Source organism: Marmota flaviventris, chromosome 9 (genome assembly GCF_047511675.1).
Source record: "Marmota flaviventris isolate mMarFla1 chromosome 9, mMarFla1.hap1, whole genome shotgun sequence".
Taxonomy (NCBI): Eukaryota; Metazoa; Chordata; class Mammalia; order Rodentia; family Sciuridae; genus Marmota; species Marmota flaviventris.
Window position 1 is genome coordinate 57,580,832 of NC_092506.1, and position 17,965 is coordinate 57,598,796.

The window sequence follows — 17,965 nt, forward strand, 5'->3', positions numbered from 1 at the left end:
AGAATGCTTTTTGACACATCATACATAAATTGAGTATAACTTCTCATCTTCTGGTTGTACATTATGTAGAATATCACTGGTCGTGTAATCATATACTCTCATAGGGTAATAATGTTCGATTAATTCTACTATCCTTTCCGCCCCCACACCCCCTCCCCTCCATTCTGTTTAATTCAAAGTACCTCTATTTTTCTCTAGCCCTCCCTCCCTTTATGGTGATTCAGCATTCACATATCACAGAAAACATTCAGCCTTTGGGTCTTTGGGATTGTCTTATTTCGCTTAATGTGATATTCTCCAGTTCCATCCATTTACCTGCAAATAACATAATTTTTCTTTTTTAAAGCTGAGTAATAGTCTATTGTGTATGTATACCACAGTTTCTTTATCCATTTACCTGTTAAAGGACACCTAAGTTGGTTCTATAGTTTGGCTATTGTGAATGGAACTGCTACAATGATTGATGTGGCTGTGTCACTATGGTATACTATTTTTAAGTTCTTTGGGTATCAACCTAGGAGTCAGACAACTGGGTCGAATGGTGGTTGCAATCCAAGTTTTCAAAGGAATCTCCATACAGCTTTCCATAGTAATTGCACTAATTTTCAGTCTCACCAGCATGGGATTAACCAGTTTTTCATTCAGTGTTTTATTATTCATTTGTTGATAACCTTAGAAATAACAACTTATCTCATTGACATATTATAGTCTAATTCAATATATATACCTTAAAGGAATGTTCAAGATTGTGTAAAATTATTTTCCTAAAGTGATATATTTATCCCTGTGTAAGACATTTATAGAAGGTAGTAAAAATTAATCATAAAGAAAATGATCACATATTAACCATTTAAAATTTTTTTAAAGAATGCAGCGTTTACATGTTAGATGAGGTATGTTTTGTAAGTCTACTGTAATTTATCTTCTTAAAGGTTCTCTTAGATATATCCTCCATGTTCCTGGGTGATATGCCTTCCCATTGTAAACAGTTTATGTAACTCTCAGTCACCTCCAGGGAGACTATAAGTTGATTACTTTTCTTACTCCACTTGAATATTGCCGCAGTCTGGCTGGGCACAATCAGGAGCCACTTGTCAAAAGAAACTAACTTTATTTTTAGAACCACACACCAAACCACACAGCTCCTCAGGAAAACCCCTCAGAGCCTCAACTGCCACCACCGGCTTTTTACAAGCCTCTCTCTCCCCCCACAAGCTTCTCCCCACCTCCCACAATCCTCCTGCTCTTGAGGCCGATTGGCTGGGTCACGTGGGCAGAGCCAAAAAAGTCCCCCAATGAGCAGCTCCGTGGTCTGAAAGGGCAGGGAAACAGTCCAATGAGCATCACCGCAGAGGAGCCAATCAGCTAGATGTTGCTGGGGACGAGGAGCCAATCAGCTAGATGTTGCTGGGGCCGCTGTGAGCCAATCATCAGCCGGCAGCTGGATTGCTGGCAGCTGGAAGTTTGCTGGGGCCCCTTCGGCTGTGGCTCTCAACATCTCCCCCTCTCTGTTTAAACAAGCATGTGGCTTAGGGACCGTGTCTGTTAGGCAGTCCAATTCAACATATGGTCCTTACCCGTCATCGGATGAACTGACCTCTAGGCGTCAGCCTCCTGTCTTAGGTTGGTACCACTGCAATTGGATCATACCCGTCACTGACTACCGGTCCAGCATACAGCTATACTTGTGGATAGGCCTTTGCACCAGTGGGGGGGTGAGGTTCTTTGCCTCACCTCTGTTGGCCCCCAAATTTTAGACCATCACTAGTAGAGGAGGATGCAAAATGCCATGACATTAAGCCAATTGAGGGCTCCTTTGAAAAATTGTACCACCGGTGACATCATCAGCAAAAATACCCCAACACTACCACAAGTCGCTGCACCAACAGATAGTTCACAATGCATACAGGTGAGCTCACAATGTGTCCAGGCAAGTTCTGCAAGCAGTTCAGTGATGGCTATTGTAGAAGCTGTAGATCGGTTTTATCTTTGACTTCACCAGCACTGGGATGAAGATAGGAATTCTAGCAATAATGGCTAAAGAAAAAATTATGTAACAATTTTCTTAACAATTTACATTGTCTTCACCGGCACTGGGATGAAGATAGGAATTCTGGCAATAATGGCTAAAGAAAAAATTATGTAACATTACAGAAGGCACTAAAAGAAAACACTTTTCTTAACAATTTACATTGTCTTCACCGGCACTGGGATGAAGATAGGAATTCTGGCAATAATGGCTAAAGAAAAAATTACGTAACATTACAGAAGGCACTAAAAGAAAACAATTTTCTTAACAATTTACATTATCTTTAAGAGAATTATTAAATATAATGAAATATAATGAAATATATTAAATATAATGAAACTTGGGCAATAATCATGTGCAAATCTAATGTTTCATTTGATAACCACTTACCATCTAATCCTTTATTGTCTTTTTGGTCATTGCATCCTGTAATTTTTCCAAAAATGACAAGAAAAACACCTATCATGAATGCTCCAAATATATTCACTGATGGGTCAAATAATGGTACAGCAGCAGTAGTTACCCCTGATCAAACTTTTACATTTTTAGTACCCAAACAATCAGCTCAAAAGGTAGAGCTTAATGCAGTTTTACAAGCTTTTGTGATGTTTAAAGATTCTGTATTTAATTTATTTTCTGATAGTCAGTATGTAGTTAATGCTATAGTATCTCTTGAAGATGCTGGTAGGATTTCCCCTTCTTCTACTGTTTTCTCTTTGCTTTCCACTATACAAAGTCTAATCTGGGACAGAAAAGATCCATTCTTTATAGGACATATCAGGGCACATACAGGATTGCCTGGAGCCCTTAGTTTGGGCAATGATTTAGCAGATAAAACTACACATGACATACATATTTTCTCTACACTAGAAGAAGCTATAAATTTTCATAAAAAGTTCCATGTCAATGCTAATACTTTACAAAAGCGTTTTAAAATAACTAAGGAACAAGCTAGACAAATAATAAAACAATGTCAAAATTGTGTGACCTTTTTACCACAAGTTAATCTTGGAGTCAATCCTAGAGGATTGATACCTAACCATATTTGGCAGATGGACGTCACACACTTGCCAGAATTTGGAAAATTAAAATATTTGCATGTTACAGTTGATACTTCTTCTGGATTTTTGATGGGCTCCCTTCATGCCGGAGAAAAAACTAAAGATGTTATAGCTCATTGCTTACAAAATTTTGCCACTGTGGGTGTTCCAAAACAGTTAAAAACAGATAATGCCCCTGGTTATACTTCTACCTCTTTTAAACAATTTTGCTCAACATTTGGCATTACTCATATAACAGGAATCCCATACAATCCACAGGGACAAGGCATAGTTGAAAGAGCTCATCAAACTATTAAAATCTACTTATTAAAGCAAAAAGAAGGAATTGGGAAGGGGTATATATTCCCCAAAGATAAACTTAAAATAACCCTTTTTACTCTAAACTTTTTAAATTTGGATTCATCAGGACTTAGTGCTGCGGAAAGGCATATGTGTCCAAAAAATGTACATAAGCCCAAGGTACTTTGGAAGGATATTCTAACAGGACAATGGAAAGGTCCTGACCCAGTAATTGTCTGGAGTCGGGGGGTCTGTTTGTGTGTTTCCACAGGGAGAACAGCAGCCGATTTGGATTCCAGAGAGATTAACCAAGGTCCTGACCCAGTGATTGTCTGGAGTCGGGGGTCTGTTTATGTGTTTCCACAGGGAGAACAGCAGCCGATTTGGATTCCAGAAAGATTAACTAAAGCGATTTCTACAGACCAAAAAGAAGATGATTTGGCTCAAATCCATAACAACTAATATCCAAAACTCCAGTTTGGCTATTCTTACATCTGCAACAGAACCAGGATGCTTTTTTCAATATCTATTTTATTATTGCCCTTTGCCATATCATGAAGTTCTATTATGTTTTTTGAGCTCATACAGACCTAGGTTAATGTTTTGCTGATCAGTTCTATTTTTTGACTATAGAGTTTTTAAACATTGCAATGGAGATTTCACCTGTAAAAAGTTATAAGGCCTTTACTATAATGTTATGTGTTGTATGTATTATATTATGTGTGCACACTTGTGTTTTGTGTTATATGTTTGAATGTACGTATGTCCATATATCATATATGATGAGCGCTCATGATAAAATGGATCCAAATATTTTTTTTTTTTCACATGATTTATATGGTTTAATTTAAATTGGGTAAACAACTGTTGAGGATTGTTTTAATATGTAAACAACAAAGAAGGTTAACAGATCTGTTTGTTTACTTTCACCTTTCCTTTTCATTATATTTAATAATTCTCTTAAAGATAATGTAAATTGTTAAGAAAATTGTTTTCTTTTAGTGCCTTCTGTAATGTTACGTAATTTTTTCTTTAGCCATTATTGCCAGAATTCCTATCTTCATCCCAGTGCCGGTGAAGACAATGTAAATTGTTAAGAAAAGTGTTTTCTTTTAGTGCCTTCTGTAATGTTACATAATTTTTTCTTTAGCCATTATTGCTAGAATTCCTATCTTCATCCCAGTGCTGGTGAAGTCAAAGATAAAACCAATCTACAGCTTCTACAATAGCCATCACTGAACTGCTTGCAGAACTTGCCTGGACACATTGTGAGCTCACCTGTATGCATTGTGAACTATCTGTTGGTGCAGCGACTTGTGGTAGTGTTGGGGTATTTTTGCTGATGATGTCACCGGTGGTACAATTTTTCAAAGGAGCCCTCAATTGGCTTAATGTCATGGCATTTTGCATCCTCCTCTACTAGTGATGGTCTAAAATTTGGGGGCCAACAGAGGTGAGGCAAAGAACCTCACCCCCCCACTGGTGCAAAGGCCTATCCACAAGTATAGCTGTATGCTGGACCGGTAGTCAGTGACGGGTATGATCCAATTGCAGTGGTACCAACCTAAGACAGGAGGCTGACGCCTAGAGGTCAGTTCATCCGATGACGGGTAAGGACCATATGTTGAATTGGACTGCCTAACAGACACGGTCCCTAAGCCACATGCTTGTTGTTTAAACAGAGAGGGGGAGATGTTGAGAGCCACAGCCGAAGGGGCCCCAGCAAACTTCCAGCTGCCAGCAATCCAGCTGCCGGCTGATGATTGGCTCACAGCGGCCCCAGCAACATCTAGCTGATTGGCTCCTCGTCCCCAGCAACATCTAGCTGATTGGCTCCTCTGCGGTGATGCTCATTGGACTGTTTCCCTGCCCTTTCAGACCACGGAGCTGCTCATTGGGGGACTTTTTGGCTCTGCCCACGTGACCCAGCCAATCGGCCTCAAGAGCAGGAGGATTGTGGGAGGTGGAAAGAAGCTTGTGGGGGGAGAGACAGGCTTGTGGAAAGCCGGTGGTGGCAGTTGAGGCTCTGAGGATTTTTCCTGAGAGGCTGTTTTGTTTGGCGTGTGTGGTTCTAAAAATAAAGTTAGTTTCTTTTGACAAGTGGCTTCTGATTGTGCCCAGCCAGACTGCGGCATTATATAAATGCAGAAATCTCCCTTTTCATCTTGGAAATGTCTGTGTATCTACAGGGACACAATAGCCCATGGGAGCCCAAAGACCAATGCTTTGTCTTTCTGGTCACAGGAGAATGGCTTTATCCAGATTACATTTTCATAAATGGATCCAGAGGCCAAAGCCACAAGCATAGGGTTTAGCAAGAAGTTGGGGAGCCACACCTTACCTGAAAAGCATTGGATGGTCAAAAGTGCTGTGTAGAGAAGACTTTCTCTGTTAAGTATTTTTTGGGAACAGTACATTGGAAAACAAAGCATGAGTGACACTTTGTGTTTGTTCTTTGACTTTCTTCATTATGTATTTCAGAGAATGTTATTGTACTCTGTACAGATCAGTGATATTACAGAAACATGAGCATGTGAGGATATATGTCAGCTTAGCTCATGCTCTATCACTAACAGGGAGGATGACAGCACAGAAGGTTTCCTTCTTTGATTATTAGAGGCATAATGCAAGCATCTGAATTTGTGCCAACTGCCAGAAGGAAAAAGGAAGGAAGCCTTGTCCTTGACTTTAATGAGTTTTGATCCTTCTAGGAGAGATGGCTAAGTTATGAAACTAGTCAGAGAGACAAAACCATGAAAGAGGAATATATAGTATTCTCAGAGAATCCATGGGTGGAAGACAGCTTTCAAATCAGAAAGCCAGAATCGTACTGTAAGAACAGAAGGTCATGGGGAGGTGGCCAAGTTGATATCTGAAGCTAAGCAGTGCTGTGGCTGAGGCTCTATGAACTGAGACAGATGGCTTGGATTAAGGTTAACCTAAATGAGTAGTTAGGTTATTCCTGAAGTCCTATTCCTGAAAAGGAGTATCAGCTTTACCTAGGAATTAGTTAGAAAGCCATATCATCCTACATCTACAGAAATGGGCTGTGGCCAGAAATCTGTGTTTTTAACAAGTTCTTTGGTGATTCTGATGCATACTCTCTTTTGAGAACCAATGGTCTAGATGAAAAGAAAATTCTGAAGAGATGCCCACACTATATATTGAGAAAAAAATAAGAGCTTCAAACTTTGGGAAATATTTTGCATCTTACATCCTAGGTGCCCATAACAACATACCCTCCAGATCCAACTATAAGCAAAGATGTTATCCCTGGTTCTGAGGAGAACACAGAAGAATTTGACAACTACTTCACCAGTCAGTTCCTGGCTAGTTAAGGAGATTTATAGAGAAAAGGGCTCCAGTTTGTGGAGCATCATGTCTAGGGTATGGTTAGGTATTCCTTCAGTTTCTCTTTGTCTGATAAACTTCATTTCCTAATTTCCTCCTTTCCCTGAAAACAAAGATTTTTTTTTGATACTTACAAAATTCACACTCAAAAAAGCTATGCCACAAGTATATTTAGTATTTATTTTTCTCTTCTTTAACTTGCTTGGAGTTTTTGTGGGGGGAGGGTAGTTGGGATTGAATGTAAGGAAAATAATAAGAGATACAAAGAGGAGATGCAGAGGCAGGAAAGATGGCAGAGTGGCAGAATGGCCAAGCTGCCAGCTTTATTTATGTTAATAAGTTACTTTTAGATCATTGGCATCAGTAGTACATTATTGTTCATTGTATTACTAGGCAGGTTACAGACTGGTAACGTTATGCAGCTTATTTCTCAGTTACATACTAAATTGCAATGTGCAATGTTAGGAGCTTTATGTAGCTCTCAAGAAAGTCCATTGTATAAAGTTACTGTTATGTGGTCAGGTTTAGGCTCAGTGAAACATTGTGGTTATCTAAAAAGAGAGTTCCTTTATTCCAAAGAACAGTGTGCCTGAGATCAAAGTGGAGTCTGATAAGACTCTATCTACCACTGAGCCACATTCCAAGCCCAAGACAACTGTCTTTGTTGGGGAGGGTGGGGGGTGGGTATCAGGGATTGAACTCATGGACACTTGACCACTGAGCCGCATTCCCAGCCTTATTTTGCATTTTATTTAGAGATAGGGTCTCACTGAGTTGCTTAGCTCCTCGATTTTGCTGAGGCTGGCATTGAACTTGCTCCTCCTGCCTCAGCCACCCCAGGCTCCTGGATTATAAGCATGTGCCATCATTCCCAGCTGTGTTTTGATTTTTTTTTTTATCACTGTTAAATTGTTTCTTTTCTGCATCATTCAAACTTTTTATGAGTGCTAAGCAATGGTTATAGGCAAGCAAGATACAGAGGTTCTAAATAATACAGAATAGTTTTTAAGGGCATTATGGTGCTTTCAATAACCAGTATCATATGTCTGAAATATCCTTATTTAATGTTTATTATGTTACTAAATGCCTAGTATGTTTCTCTATTATGATTAAAAAAAATAAAATTCCATTTATGGGCTTTTTGGAAAAGAGGAAACATCCATGAGTGTAGTCAAGGTTTTTTAGTGCTTTACTAACTACATTCTTGGAGTATTTGAGGATCATACAAAGAGGAACATTGAAAAGGAAAGGCATTGAAGATGAGTAATAAGAAAAACATTCTAGGAAGTACAATCTTGGTGAAGATAAGAATAGGACAGGCAGATGTTACTTTTTTGAGGGCAAAATATTGGATTCCAGAGGGACATAATATGCACAAAACAACAGTGTTTACAAAATGTAAACCATGTCCTATCGGTGTGGCTAATCTAAATGTGTGTCAATGAATTGTGGAATCTGTCTGGGACATAGTCATGTTAAGGGATTTATTATTTACTCATAAAGTATTGAGTACTATGGGAAAACAATTTAAACAATATAGTCTATTTTAAAGTTAATGGATACTATTATTCAGTAGAATTGTGGATAAAACTGAAAGCCTAGAAGAGAGGCACACAGATCAGTTAGGAGTTTATTAATAATTGCTGATTCTTTTCTTTCAGCCATTTCCAGCCCCACCTGATGGTCATGGTATTATCCTCCAACAACACAGGGACACAGGTGATTGAATTCCTGATGATCTGCTTTCCAGGCATGCAGCACTGGCTCTCTATCCTATTGGCTCCTCTCCTGGTTTTGGCCCTGGGGGACAACTTTGTTTTATTAATGACCATCTGGCAGGAAGCATCTCTGCATGAGCCCATGTACTACCTGCTTGCCATCCTCTCTGTGCTGAATGTCATCCTCTGCTTCACAGTCATCCCTAAGGTCAGACCCTCCTTAAACTTTCTTCCAGGCAGTCAACTTCCTTCCTTCCTTTCTTCCTTTCTTCCTTTCTCCCTCCTTTCCTTCCTTCCTTCCTTCCTTCCTTCCTTCCTTCCTTCCTTCCTTCGTGTTCTAATTTGTAATACATGATAGCAGAATGCATTCTGATTCATAGTATATAAATTGAGCATAATGTTTTATTTCTTTGGTTGTATACAAAGTAGATTCACACCATTCATGTCTTTATACGTGTACCTAGGGTAATGATGTCCATCTCATTGCATCATCTTTCCTACCCCCATGCCTTCTGCCTTTTCCTTCCTCCTCTTTTCCCTATACAAAGTTCTTCCATTCCTCCCATGTTCTCCTCTCATTATGGATCAGCATCCACTAATAACATTTGGCCTTTGATTTTTGGGGATTGGCTTAATTCACTTAGCATGATATTCTCCAACTCCATCCATTTACCTGCAAATTCCATGATTTTATTCTCTTTTATTGCTGAGTAACAATATTCCATTGTGTGTATATATCACAGTTTCTTTATCCATTCACCTACTGAAGGGCATCTAGGTTGGTTCCACAGTTTAGCTATTGTGAATTGAACTGCTATATACATTGATGTTGCTGCATCACTGTAGTATGCTGTGTTTAAGTCCTTTGGATATAAACCAAGGAGTGAATAGTTGGGTCAAGGGTGGTTTCATCCCATATTTTCTAAGGAAAATCTGTTTTCCAGATTGCAACCTTCTTTCTTTACACAGTATGTTGTTTTGCTTCTATAAATCCTCCCATCTCTGAAGGAAAACCACTACATCAGATCCCACACAGATATGCCCTCTTATTCTTTATGTTCATGTCTTTTTAGGTTTTCATTATTTCCAGTGGACAGATCATCTCTCAATATCTAAGTGATATTTAAAATTTAAATTTTCTTCTTACCTATCATAACATCTGAATTATTCTACTCCTACACTCCAGGGCTCTAGAATTTCCTTTATAAATGTAATTGGATGTACATTTGTATCATGTACTGTGATAGGAAACATTTTTGTAAAAGGTTTCTTATGTGTATGGAGGGACTTCTTGAAAATTCCTGTGATGGGAAGATAAGTCTACTGGAGTTTGGGTAAGAACCACAGAGACAAGGAGAGGACAGGGCTACAAATAAGCATTTTTTTAAACCAAAGGTTGGTCTCTAGAATTAGGAAAGGGTATAAGTTAGACTTTGGAGATTGAGATGGGTTTAGAAAAGATTTGAAATGAGGACACTATCCCGGGGGGTTGTGGGGCTGTGGTTTGAGGGTGGGTTGGTTTTAACAAACCTTCGGAGCGTTTTCATAAGAGTTAGGTGCTCTAAGATGATAATGAATATACAGTGTTTTTGAGAACAATGATTCTGGCAGGTCCTGCTCATCTTCTGGTTCAACATGAAGACCGTCAGCTTTTCAGGTTGCTTCCTGCAGATGTTCATCATGAATACCTTCCTCCCCATGGAATCTTCCACCTTTCTGGTCATGGCCTATGATCGCTATGTGGCCATCTGCCACCCACTGCGCTACTCCTCCATCATCACAGAGCAGTTTGTCATCAATGCAGCCATCTTCATTGTCTTCCGCAATCTGCTAGGCACACTGCCTACTCCAGTCCTGGCTGCTAGGCTCAACTACTGTGCCAGCAATGTGGTGGAGAACTCTATATGTGCCAACATTTCTGTAACCAAGCTCTCTTGTGGGAATATTCACCTCAATAAGCTCTATCAATTTGTGAGTGCTTGGTACCTTCTAGATTCTGACCTGGTGCTCATCTTGCTGTCTTACTTCTTCATTTTGAGGGTTCTTATAAGCTTGCAGTCGGGAGGTGCAACCACCAAGGCTTTGAGTACTTGTGGTTCACATCTCATTCTTATACTTTTCTTCTATACACTGCTGCTAGTCTTCATCTTCACAAACAAGGCAGGAAAGAAGATACCCTCAGAGGTACCTATTCTTCTCAATGTCCTGGGTCACCTCATCCCACCAGCCCTCAACCGCATTGTTTATGGAGTTCGTACCCAGGAAATTAAGCAGGGGATCATCAAATTATTCAAATCCTGGTCTTGAGAGATATGAATCCAAGTTCAGGGACTGTAGAAATCTGGACATGTCTTGATTTCATCTGAATATCTCAAGGGATATCATATGGCATCTATGTGTCTATCTTCATCTTCATCCCAAACTTTCTAACCTACTTTCAAAATACTCATCCTCATTCTCTTTTTACAAACATGTGCTACACCCACATTTAGGTATCCATTACATTCTTCATTTTACTTTGTACCACCACAATCTCTCAATTAGTCATTAAATAAGTTTTTAATACTCTCTATCTTCTTTTCAGTATTTACATTCTGAGTAAGTCTCATTTAATTTATAGGCAACAATAAAGAAGCACTTTCAACGGAACATGGTGGGTATGAACATGATTGGGGAAAACAATAAAGCCGTTCTTTCAATAATCTGGGTTAAAAATGATAATGATTTAGGTTAAGGTGATGAGTGAATATTGAAGTTATGGGTCCACCATATTTTCAGAGTCTATATGAAGAGTGTAAAAGCTGGAAAGGATTAAAGGAGGACACCCCGGATTTTAGCAAGAGCAATTGAAATACTGAAATTGCCATTTACCCAGAAGCTACCTTGGTCCATATTATCAGAAGATCAGCTTTTGATGAACTTCATTTCTGTACCAATTCTCTTCATGACTGTATATTAGAAATGACTAAAGTATCTGAGTGAAGAAGTAAAACTAAGCAACTGATGTTTATCAGGGTAAGATAAAAGCTTAGAATAGAAGTTTGAGTCATCAGAATAGTATTTTAAAAATAATTAAATTTTATTTATTCTAATTTGTTATATACAACAGCAGAATGCAATTCAATTCATATTATACAAGTCAAACCAAATTTTCATGTTTCTGGTTGAACACAAATTAGATTCACACCATTTGTGTTTTTATACATGTATTTGGGATAATGATGTACATCTCATTCCACCATTTTTCCTACCCCAATCCTCCCTCCCTTTCCCTCCCTCCCCTTCACCGTATCTGAAGTTCATTTATTCCTCCTATGTTTCCCTCCTCCCATCCCCATTATGAATATGCATCCTTATATCAGAGAAGACATTGCATTTGTTTACCTTCTATCCATTTGTCTGCAAATGTCATGATTTTATTCTCTTTTAATGCTGCATAATATTCCATTGTGTACATATACCAGATTTTCTTCATCCATTCATCTACTGAAGGGCATCTGAGTTGGATCCACAATTTAGCTATTGTGAATTGTGCTGCTATAAACATTGATGTGGCTGTGTTCCTATAGTATGCTGTTATAAATCCTTTGAGCATAAACTGGGGAGTGGGACAGCTGGGTCAAATGTGGTTCCATTCCCTGTTTTCCAAGGACTCCCCATACTACTTTCCAGGTTGGTTTCACCAATTTGTAATCCCACCAGCAATGTATGAGTGTGCCCTTATTTGTACATCCTCACCAACACTTATTGTTTGTGTTCTTAATAGTTGCCATTCTGACCTCAGTGAGATGAAATCTTAGAGTAGTTTTGATTGGAATTTCTCTATTGCTAGAGATGTTGAACATTTTTTTCATGAATTTTTGATTGATTGTATATCATCTTTTGAGAAGTGTCTGTTCAGTTGCGTGCCCCAATTATTGATTGGGTTATTCATTTTTTTGGTGTTAAAATTTTTGAATTCTTTATATATCCTAGAGATTAGTGCTCCATCTGATGTGTGTGTGCTAAAATTTGCTCCCAAATTGTAGTATATTTAAGGTGTGATGTAGTGATGCCACCTGCTTCACTCTTCTTGCTAAAGATGCTTTAGCTATTCTGGGTCTCTTATTTTTCCATATGAATTTCTTGATTGCTTTTTCTATTTCCATGAGGAATGTCATTGGGATTTTGATTAGAGTTGCATTAAATCTGTATAGTGCTTTTGGTAGTATGGTCATTTTGACAATATTAATTCTGCCTATCCAAGAACAAGGTAGATCTTTTCATCAGGATAGTATTTTAATCTCACTTAGAAGTTTCATTTTAGGATCACTAATTTCCTTCCCTTCACTCAAGAAACTTTTTCAACTGTTAAATAACCTGAATTCACAATTTCTTGCTATTACCAATAGATTGTGAACTCATTCTTCTTTGCATCTGTAACATCTAGCATTAGATATAATGCTATATAATAAGTGATTTTTGCCTCTGTCAAGACATTTGTTCCCACCAAGGGATTTCTCAATTATAGTATCATTTCAAAAGACAGTACTGCTTATTGATGACATTTCATATAGTTGTTTTAGCAAACATATTAAAACATGTTATTTTATAATATTAAAAGTATTAATTAGTGTAATGTAGCAGAGAAAAGGACTTTCTATATTCAAAATGGAAGATATACTTTTAAAGCAAGCTTTAAAGAGACACCAACAACAATGTGATATTATATATTTACTCCACAGAAATGAATGTGTACCCCATCCCACCCCCTGCTTTCCATCCAAGAATTCCTCATAAAATATGTTGGATGGGTGATTGTTTTAGGTCCCCTTTAGTTATAGCCATCAGCCAGTTGTAATAATTTTCTACCATTTGCTTGAGATCTGCCTTTAGATGCATCCAGTCAAGGAGTAATAAGGATGGAATAATTGAGGTGTATGCTTTAGAGTTGAGCACCATAATAATTAAATTTATCCAAGATATAATGTGTCTGGGTTATAGTATTCCTTTTCTAGTACCAATATAACAATAAGAATACATATTTTAAGGCCTAGTCTCTTTCTTAAATGGGCTCTGGTTCATAGGAAGGGCTCTCTGCTTATGACCCATGTTCCCTTTATAACATTCTGCATTGACTTTCAGTTATCTGCCAGTTCTGGGCTTTGAAAGTCACCTTCTCATGATCAGGGCTACTTTGTTTAGAGTAAGAGGTCCTTCTACCTGTAGTCAGAATTATTCAGGTTCCACTGACCTGTCTTCTGCCTTTCGCTTCCCATGACTGTATCCTATCATCCTGCTGGGATGTCCACTACTCCTTGGACTTCCACTTATTCTAGGCTTAGACTTTGTGTTTACTGTCCTATATGACTGACACAGATTTACTCTTTATGTGCAAATGATCAACATCCAATATGCATAATTTTAGTTCAAAAATAATTTAATTTTCACAGAAATCACATTCTTTTTAAATTTTTTTATTTATACATGACAGTAGAATGTATTTTGAATATATATATATATATATATATATATATATATATATATATATATATATATATATATGGAGTACAACTTCCCATTCTCCTGGTTGTACATGATGTAGAATTACATTGATTGTGTATTCATATATAAAGGTTTATGAACACAGGAAAGTAATGTCTGATTGATTCTACTAACTTTCCTACTCTCAATCCTCCTTTATTTCCTTCATTTTCTTTTGTCTAATCTAAAGTACTTCTCTTTTCCACCCCCCATTTTGTGTTAGCATCTGCACATTAGAGAGAACTTTTGGCATTGTTTTTTTGGGAATTGGCTTACTCACTTAGTATGATAGTCTCAGTTCCATCTATTTACTGGCAAATGCCATAATTTCATTTGTCTTTATGGTTGAGTAATATTCCATTGTGTATATACAACACATTTTCTTTATCCATTCCTCTGTTGAAGTGCATCTAGGTTGGTTTTATAGTTTAGCTATTGTAAATTGAGCTGCTCTAAGCATTCGTCACGTCAATAGATTTATACACAACAATCTCATGATTATCTCAAAAGATGCAGAAAAAATGTTTAAGAAAATATAGCAACCATTCATGTTCAAAACACTAGAAAAACTAGGGATAGTAGGAACAGACCTCAACATTGCAAAAGCTGTTAATGCTAGACCCAAGGACAGCATCATTCTAAATGGAGGAAAACTGAAAGCATTGCCTCTAAAAACTGGAACAAGACAAAATTGCCCTCTTTCACCTCTTCTATTCAACCTCATCCTTGAAACTAGTCAGAGCAATTAGACAGAAAAAATAAATTAAAGGGATATGAATGTGAAAAGAAGAACTCAAACTATTACTATTTGCCAATGACATGATTCTATATTTAGAAGACCCAAAAAACTCCACCTGAAAACTTCTACAACTGATAAATTCAGAAAAGCAGCAGTGTATAAAATTAAGATCCACAAATCAAATGCTTTCCTACATATCAGTGATCAATCAACTGAAAGAGAAATCAGGCAAAGACCTTAGAAGATGAAAAGATCTCCCATGCTCTTGGATAGGCAGAATTAATATTGTCTATATGGCCACACTACCAAAAGTACTATACAGATTTAATGCAATTCCTATTAAAATTCCAATAATGTTCTTCACAGAAATAGAAAAAGCACTCCTAAAATTCATTTGGAAAATTAAGAGACCCAGAATAGCCAAAGCAATCCTTAGTGAGAAAAGTGAAGTAGGAAGCATCACAATACCAGACATTAAATTATACTACAGAGCTATAGTAACATAAGTGCCATGGTATTGGCACCAAATCAAAAATGTAGATCGGTGGTGCAGAATAGAAGACACAGAGACAAACCCATATAAATAATTATCTTGTAGTAGACAGAGATCACGTTCTTAATAATCACATGAAAAGTGGCCTTTTTAATTTTACCTGTACATAATTGTGGGGTTCATTTTGATATAATCACACATGCATAGATTATAATCTGTTCCATTTAAGTCTCCAGGACCTCTTCACTCTCTTTCCTTCTCCCTCTCCATCTCCAATTCTTATTCCCATAGCCTCCGCCCGGCACAAATTTATTGTTTTTATAAGTTAATACTTATAGGTGTAAATAAAGGTGGAATTCACCATGGTACATTCACACATGCAAACAGCATAATTTGGTCAACTTAATCCCACAGTTCCTCCCTTTTTCCACCCCTTTCTTTATCTACACCACTGAATTTCCCTTCCATTTTCTTGTGTCTTCCTTGCCCACATCCCCTCCTTATTTTCTTGTCCTTACACATATGAGAGAAAAATATTCAACCCTTGACTTTCTGAGTTTGGCTTATTTCTCTAAGTGTGATGTTCTCCAGTTCCTTCTATTTACTGTCAAGATGCAAGTCACCAGATGAATGAATAAAGAAAATTTGGCATATCTATACATGGAGTTTTACTCAATTATGAAGAAGAATGAAATTACCGCAAAGTGTCTTTCTTCTGGCTTTTATGGTGGAAAGAGAGATTATAACATTTTTTTTCCTTATAGCATGTACTACTTTCTGAAGTAATTTTAAAATTTGTTTCCTTACTTAATGTCTTAAATTTCCCTTCAGAATATACATATATCTTGTCTTGTTCATGACCCTATACTCAGCACAAAGAATGTGTGACGCTTATTAGGTATTGAATATGTATTGGACAAAGAAATAGCTGGTCCCCAAATTTGGCCTGCAGGGCTACTGCTGTGCTGTGGACACTTTGCAATTTTGATCAATATTTCCTTGATCACTCTCTAGTGAAATACTTCCTTAGATATCTGTCAGATGCACATAGAAGAGTGGCTAATTCCTGGCAATGTTAAAATTGCTGACAAATCAGGGCTGAGGCTGGGGCTCAGCAGTAGAGCACTTGCCTTGCATGTGTGAGGAGGCACTGGGTTTGATCCTCAGCACCATATAAAAAAATAAATAAAATAAATGTACATTTAAAAGTTACTGACAAATCCTTCATTTTAACATTCTCTATGTTATCTGTTCTATATCTGTTCCTTACTCAATGCTAGGTTATTAAGTATTCCATATATCTTATGTCTTCAGATATTGATGTATAGATTTGTGAAAATCTGTTGAAGGCAATATTTAACTTAAGACATAAAAATTAGGATGCAATTATTTCCTTAACTCCTAACAATTAATACTTATTATAATGCTATTATATTTTATTATTCATTGACAAAAGTAATTAAAATGTACATTTTCCTGGATTTAAATGTAGTTCCTTGTGAGCCTGTTTAACATAGAGAAAGCTAGTAAGAAAGTCTTCTGCCATTTTAAACAATTAGTTTTTGGCATTCATGTGAAAGACAAGGATCCTGAGGTGAGTGATACTCCTGGGTTCCTCTTAGCCACAGAAGTCACCTATGGTTGTTCAAGCACCACAATGCAGAACATGGAACTCACCATCTCACATCTTAGGTTTTCTCTTATTTGAGTCATTCCCTGAATGTGGATGAACCTATTTTTTATTTCTCTTAATTTTGATGAACTGTTTTGCTCTTGAACGTGCCATCCTCCTTCCTCATCCTCCCACATATCTGGGATAACAGGTGTGCACCACTGTGTCTGGATTTGTACCCCGTTTTTTCCTGTCTTTTTACGTAGGATAAAATATTCTTTAATAATCATAGGTCCCCAATTGTTTTATATTTTTATCTAAACACCATATGAGTTTCTCAATGATTGCCTATTGTTCTATGTGTCTTTATACTTACCAAGTTCTCTAACCAAGTTTCAGGAAGGAAGAAATTGCTTCAGGAAACATGTGCCCCATTGGTAATAGACCCTAGTATATTTAAGTGTCCTTTCTAGGGTGCTTTCTGATATTGTAACATATGAGGATGTTGCAGCAGAGTCCTGTCCACAGATCACAAGTGGAGTCACTGTGAATCTTACATGTGAACTTTAAGCACAGACAGTGGCGCAAAGACATTAAGGAGAAGGCTCTCTATGGTAATTCCTTCTAACCCAGAAAAACTCATTACTCCATGGGTCCTTAATTTTTACAGGAGCTTTATTCCTGTGAGGATTCTGCCAACAGAAAATGGTCTTTGCTTGAAAAACAGGAAGGGGAGAAAAAGGTATTTGTCTGGTTAGAGGAAAATGAAAGAGATTATGGATTCTAACCACTGTCAATGCTGACATTTAAACTATCATGGTCTTCACAATTGCATTATGCAGATGGGATAACAATAGTAATATTTATAATAGCAAGTTATTATCAAGGCTACTGATATCCACAGTTATATTTTTTAAAAATTAAACGTTTAAAGATGTAAGTTTAGTATTAAATGGGAGTTATTTCTCTACTAAAGTATTCATCTTCTTGAGTTCTTATATTTTAGACAAAATAGAATCATAAATATTAGGGAATCATTGAAAGGTCACAAAGAATTTGGAAATTTTTTTTTTCTTTTTTTCCATGTGTGTTTTGGAAGAAGTTATTGGGTTTAAAGTGTAAGGAGTCAGGAACTTACTTCAGAACTAGCACTTACCTTT

General features: G+C 37.3%; 1 protein-coding gene across 1 annotated transcript; it reads left to right on the top strand.

The window, feature by feature from the left end:
- Positions 1-8,406: 8,406 nt before the first annotated feature.
- LOC114084632 (olfactory receptor 56A4-like) lies at positions 8,407-10,745 on the top strand. The gene is made up of 2 exons (XM_071616970.1): positions 8,407-8,646; positions 10,050-10,745. The coding sequence occupies exons 1-2, from the start codon at positions 8,407-8,409 to the stop codon at positions 10,743-10,745; spliced, it is 936 nt and encodes a 311-aa protein (XP_071473071.1).
- Positions 10,746-17,965: the final 7,220 nt, after the last annotated feature.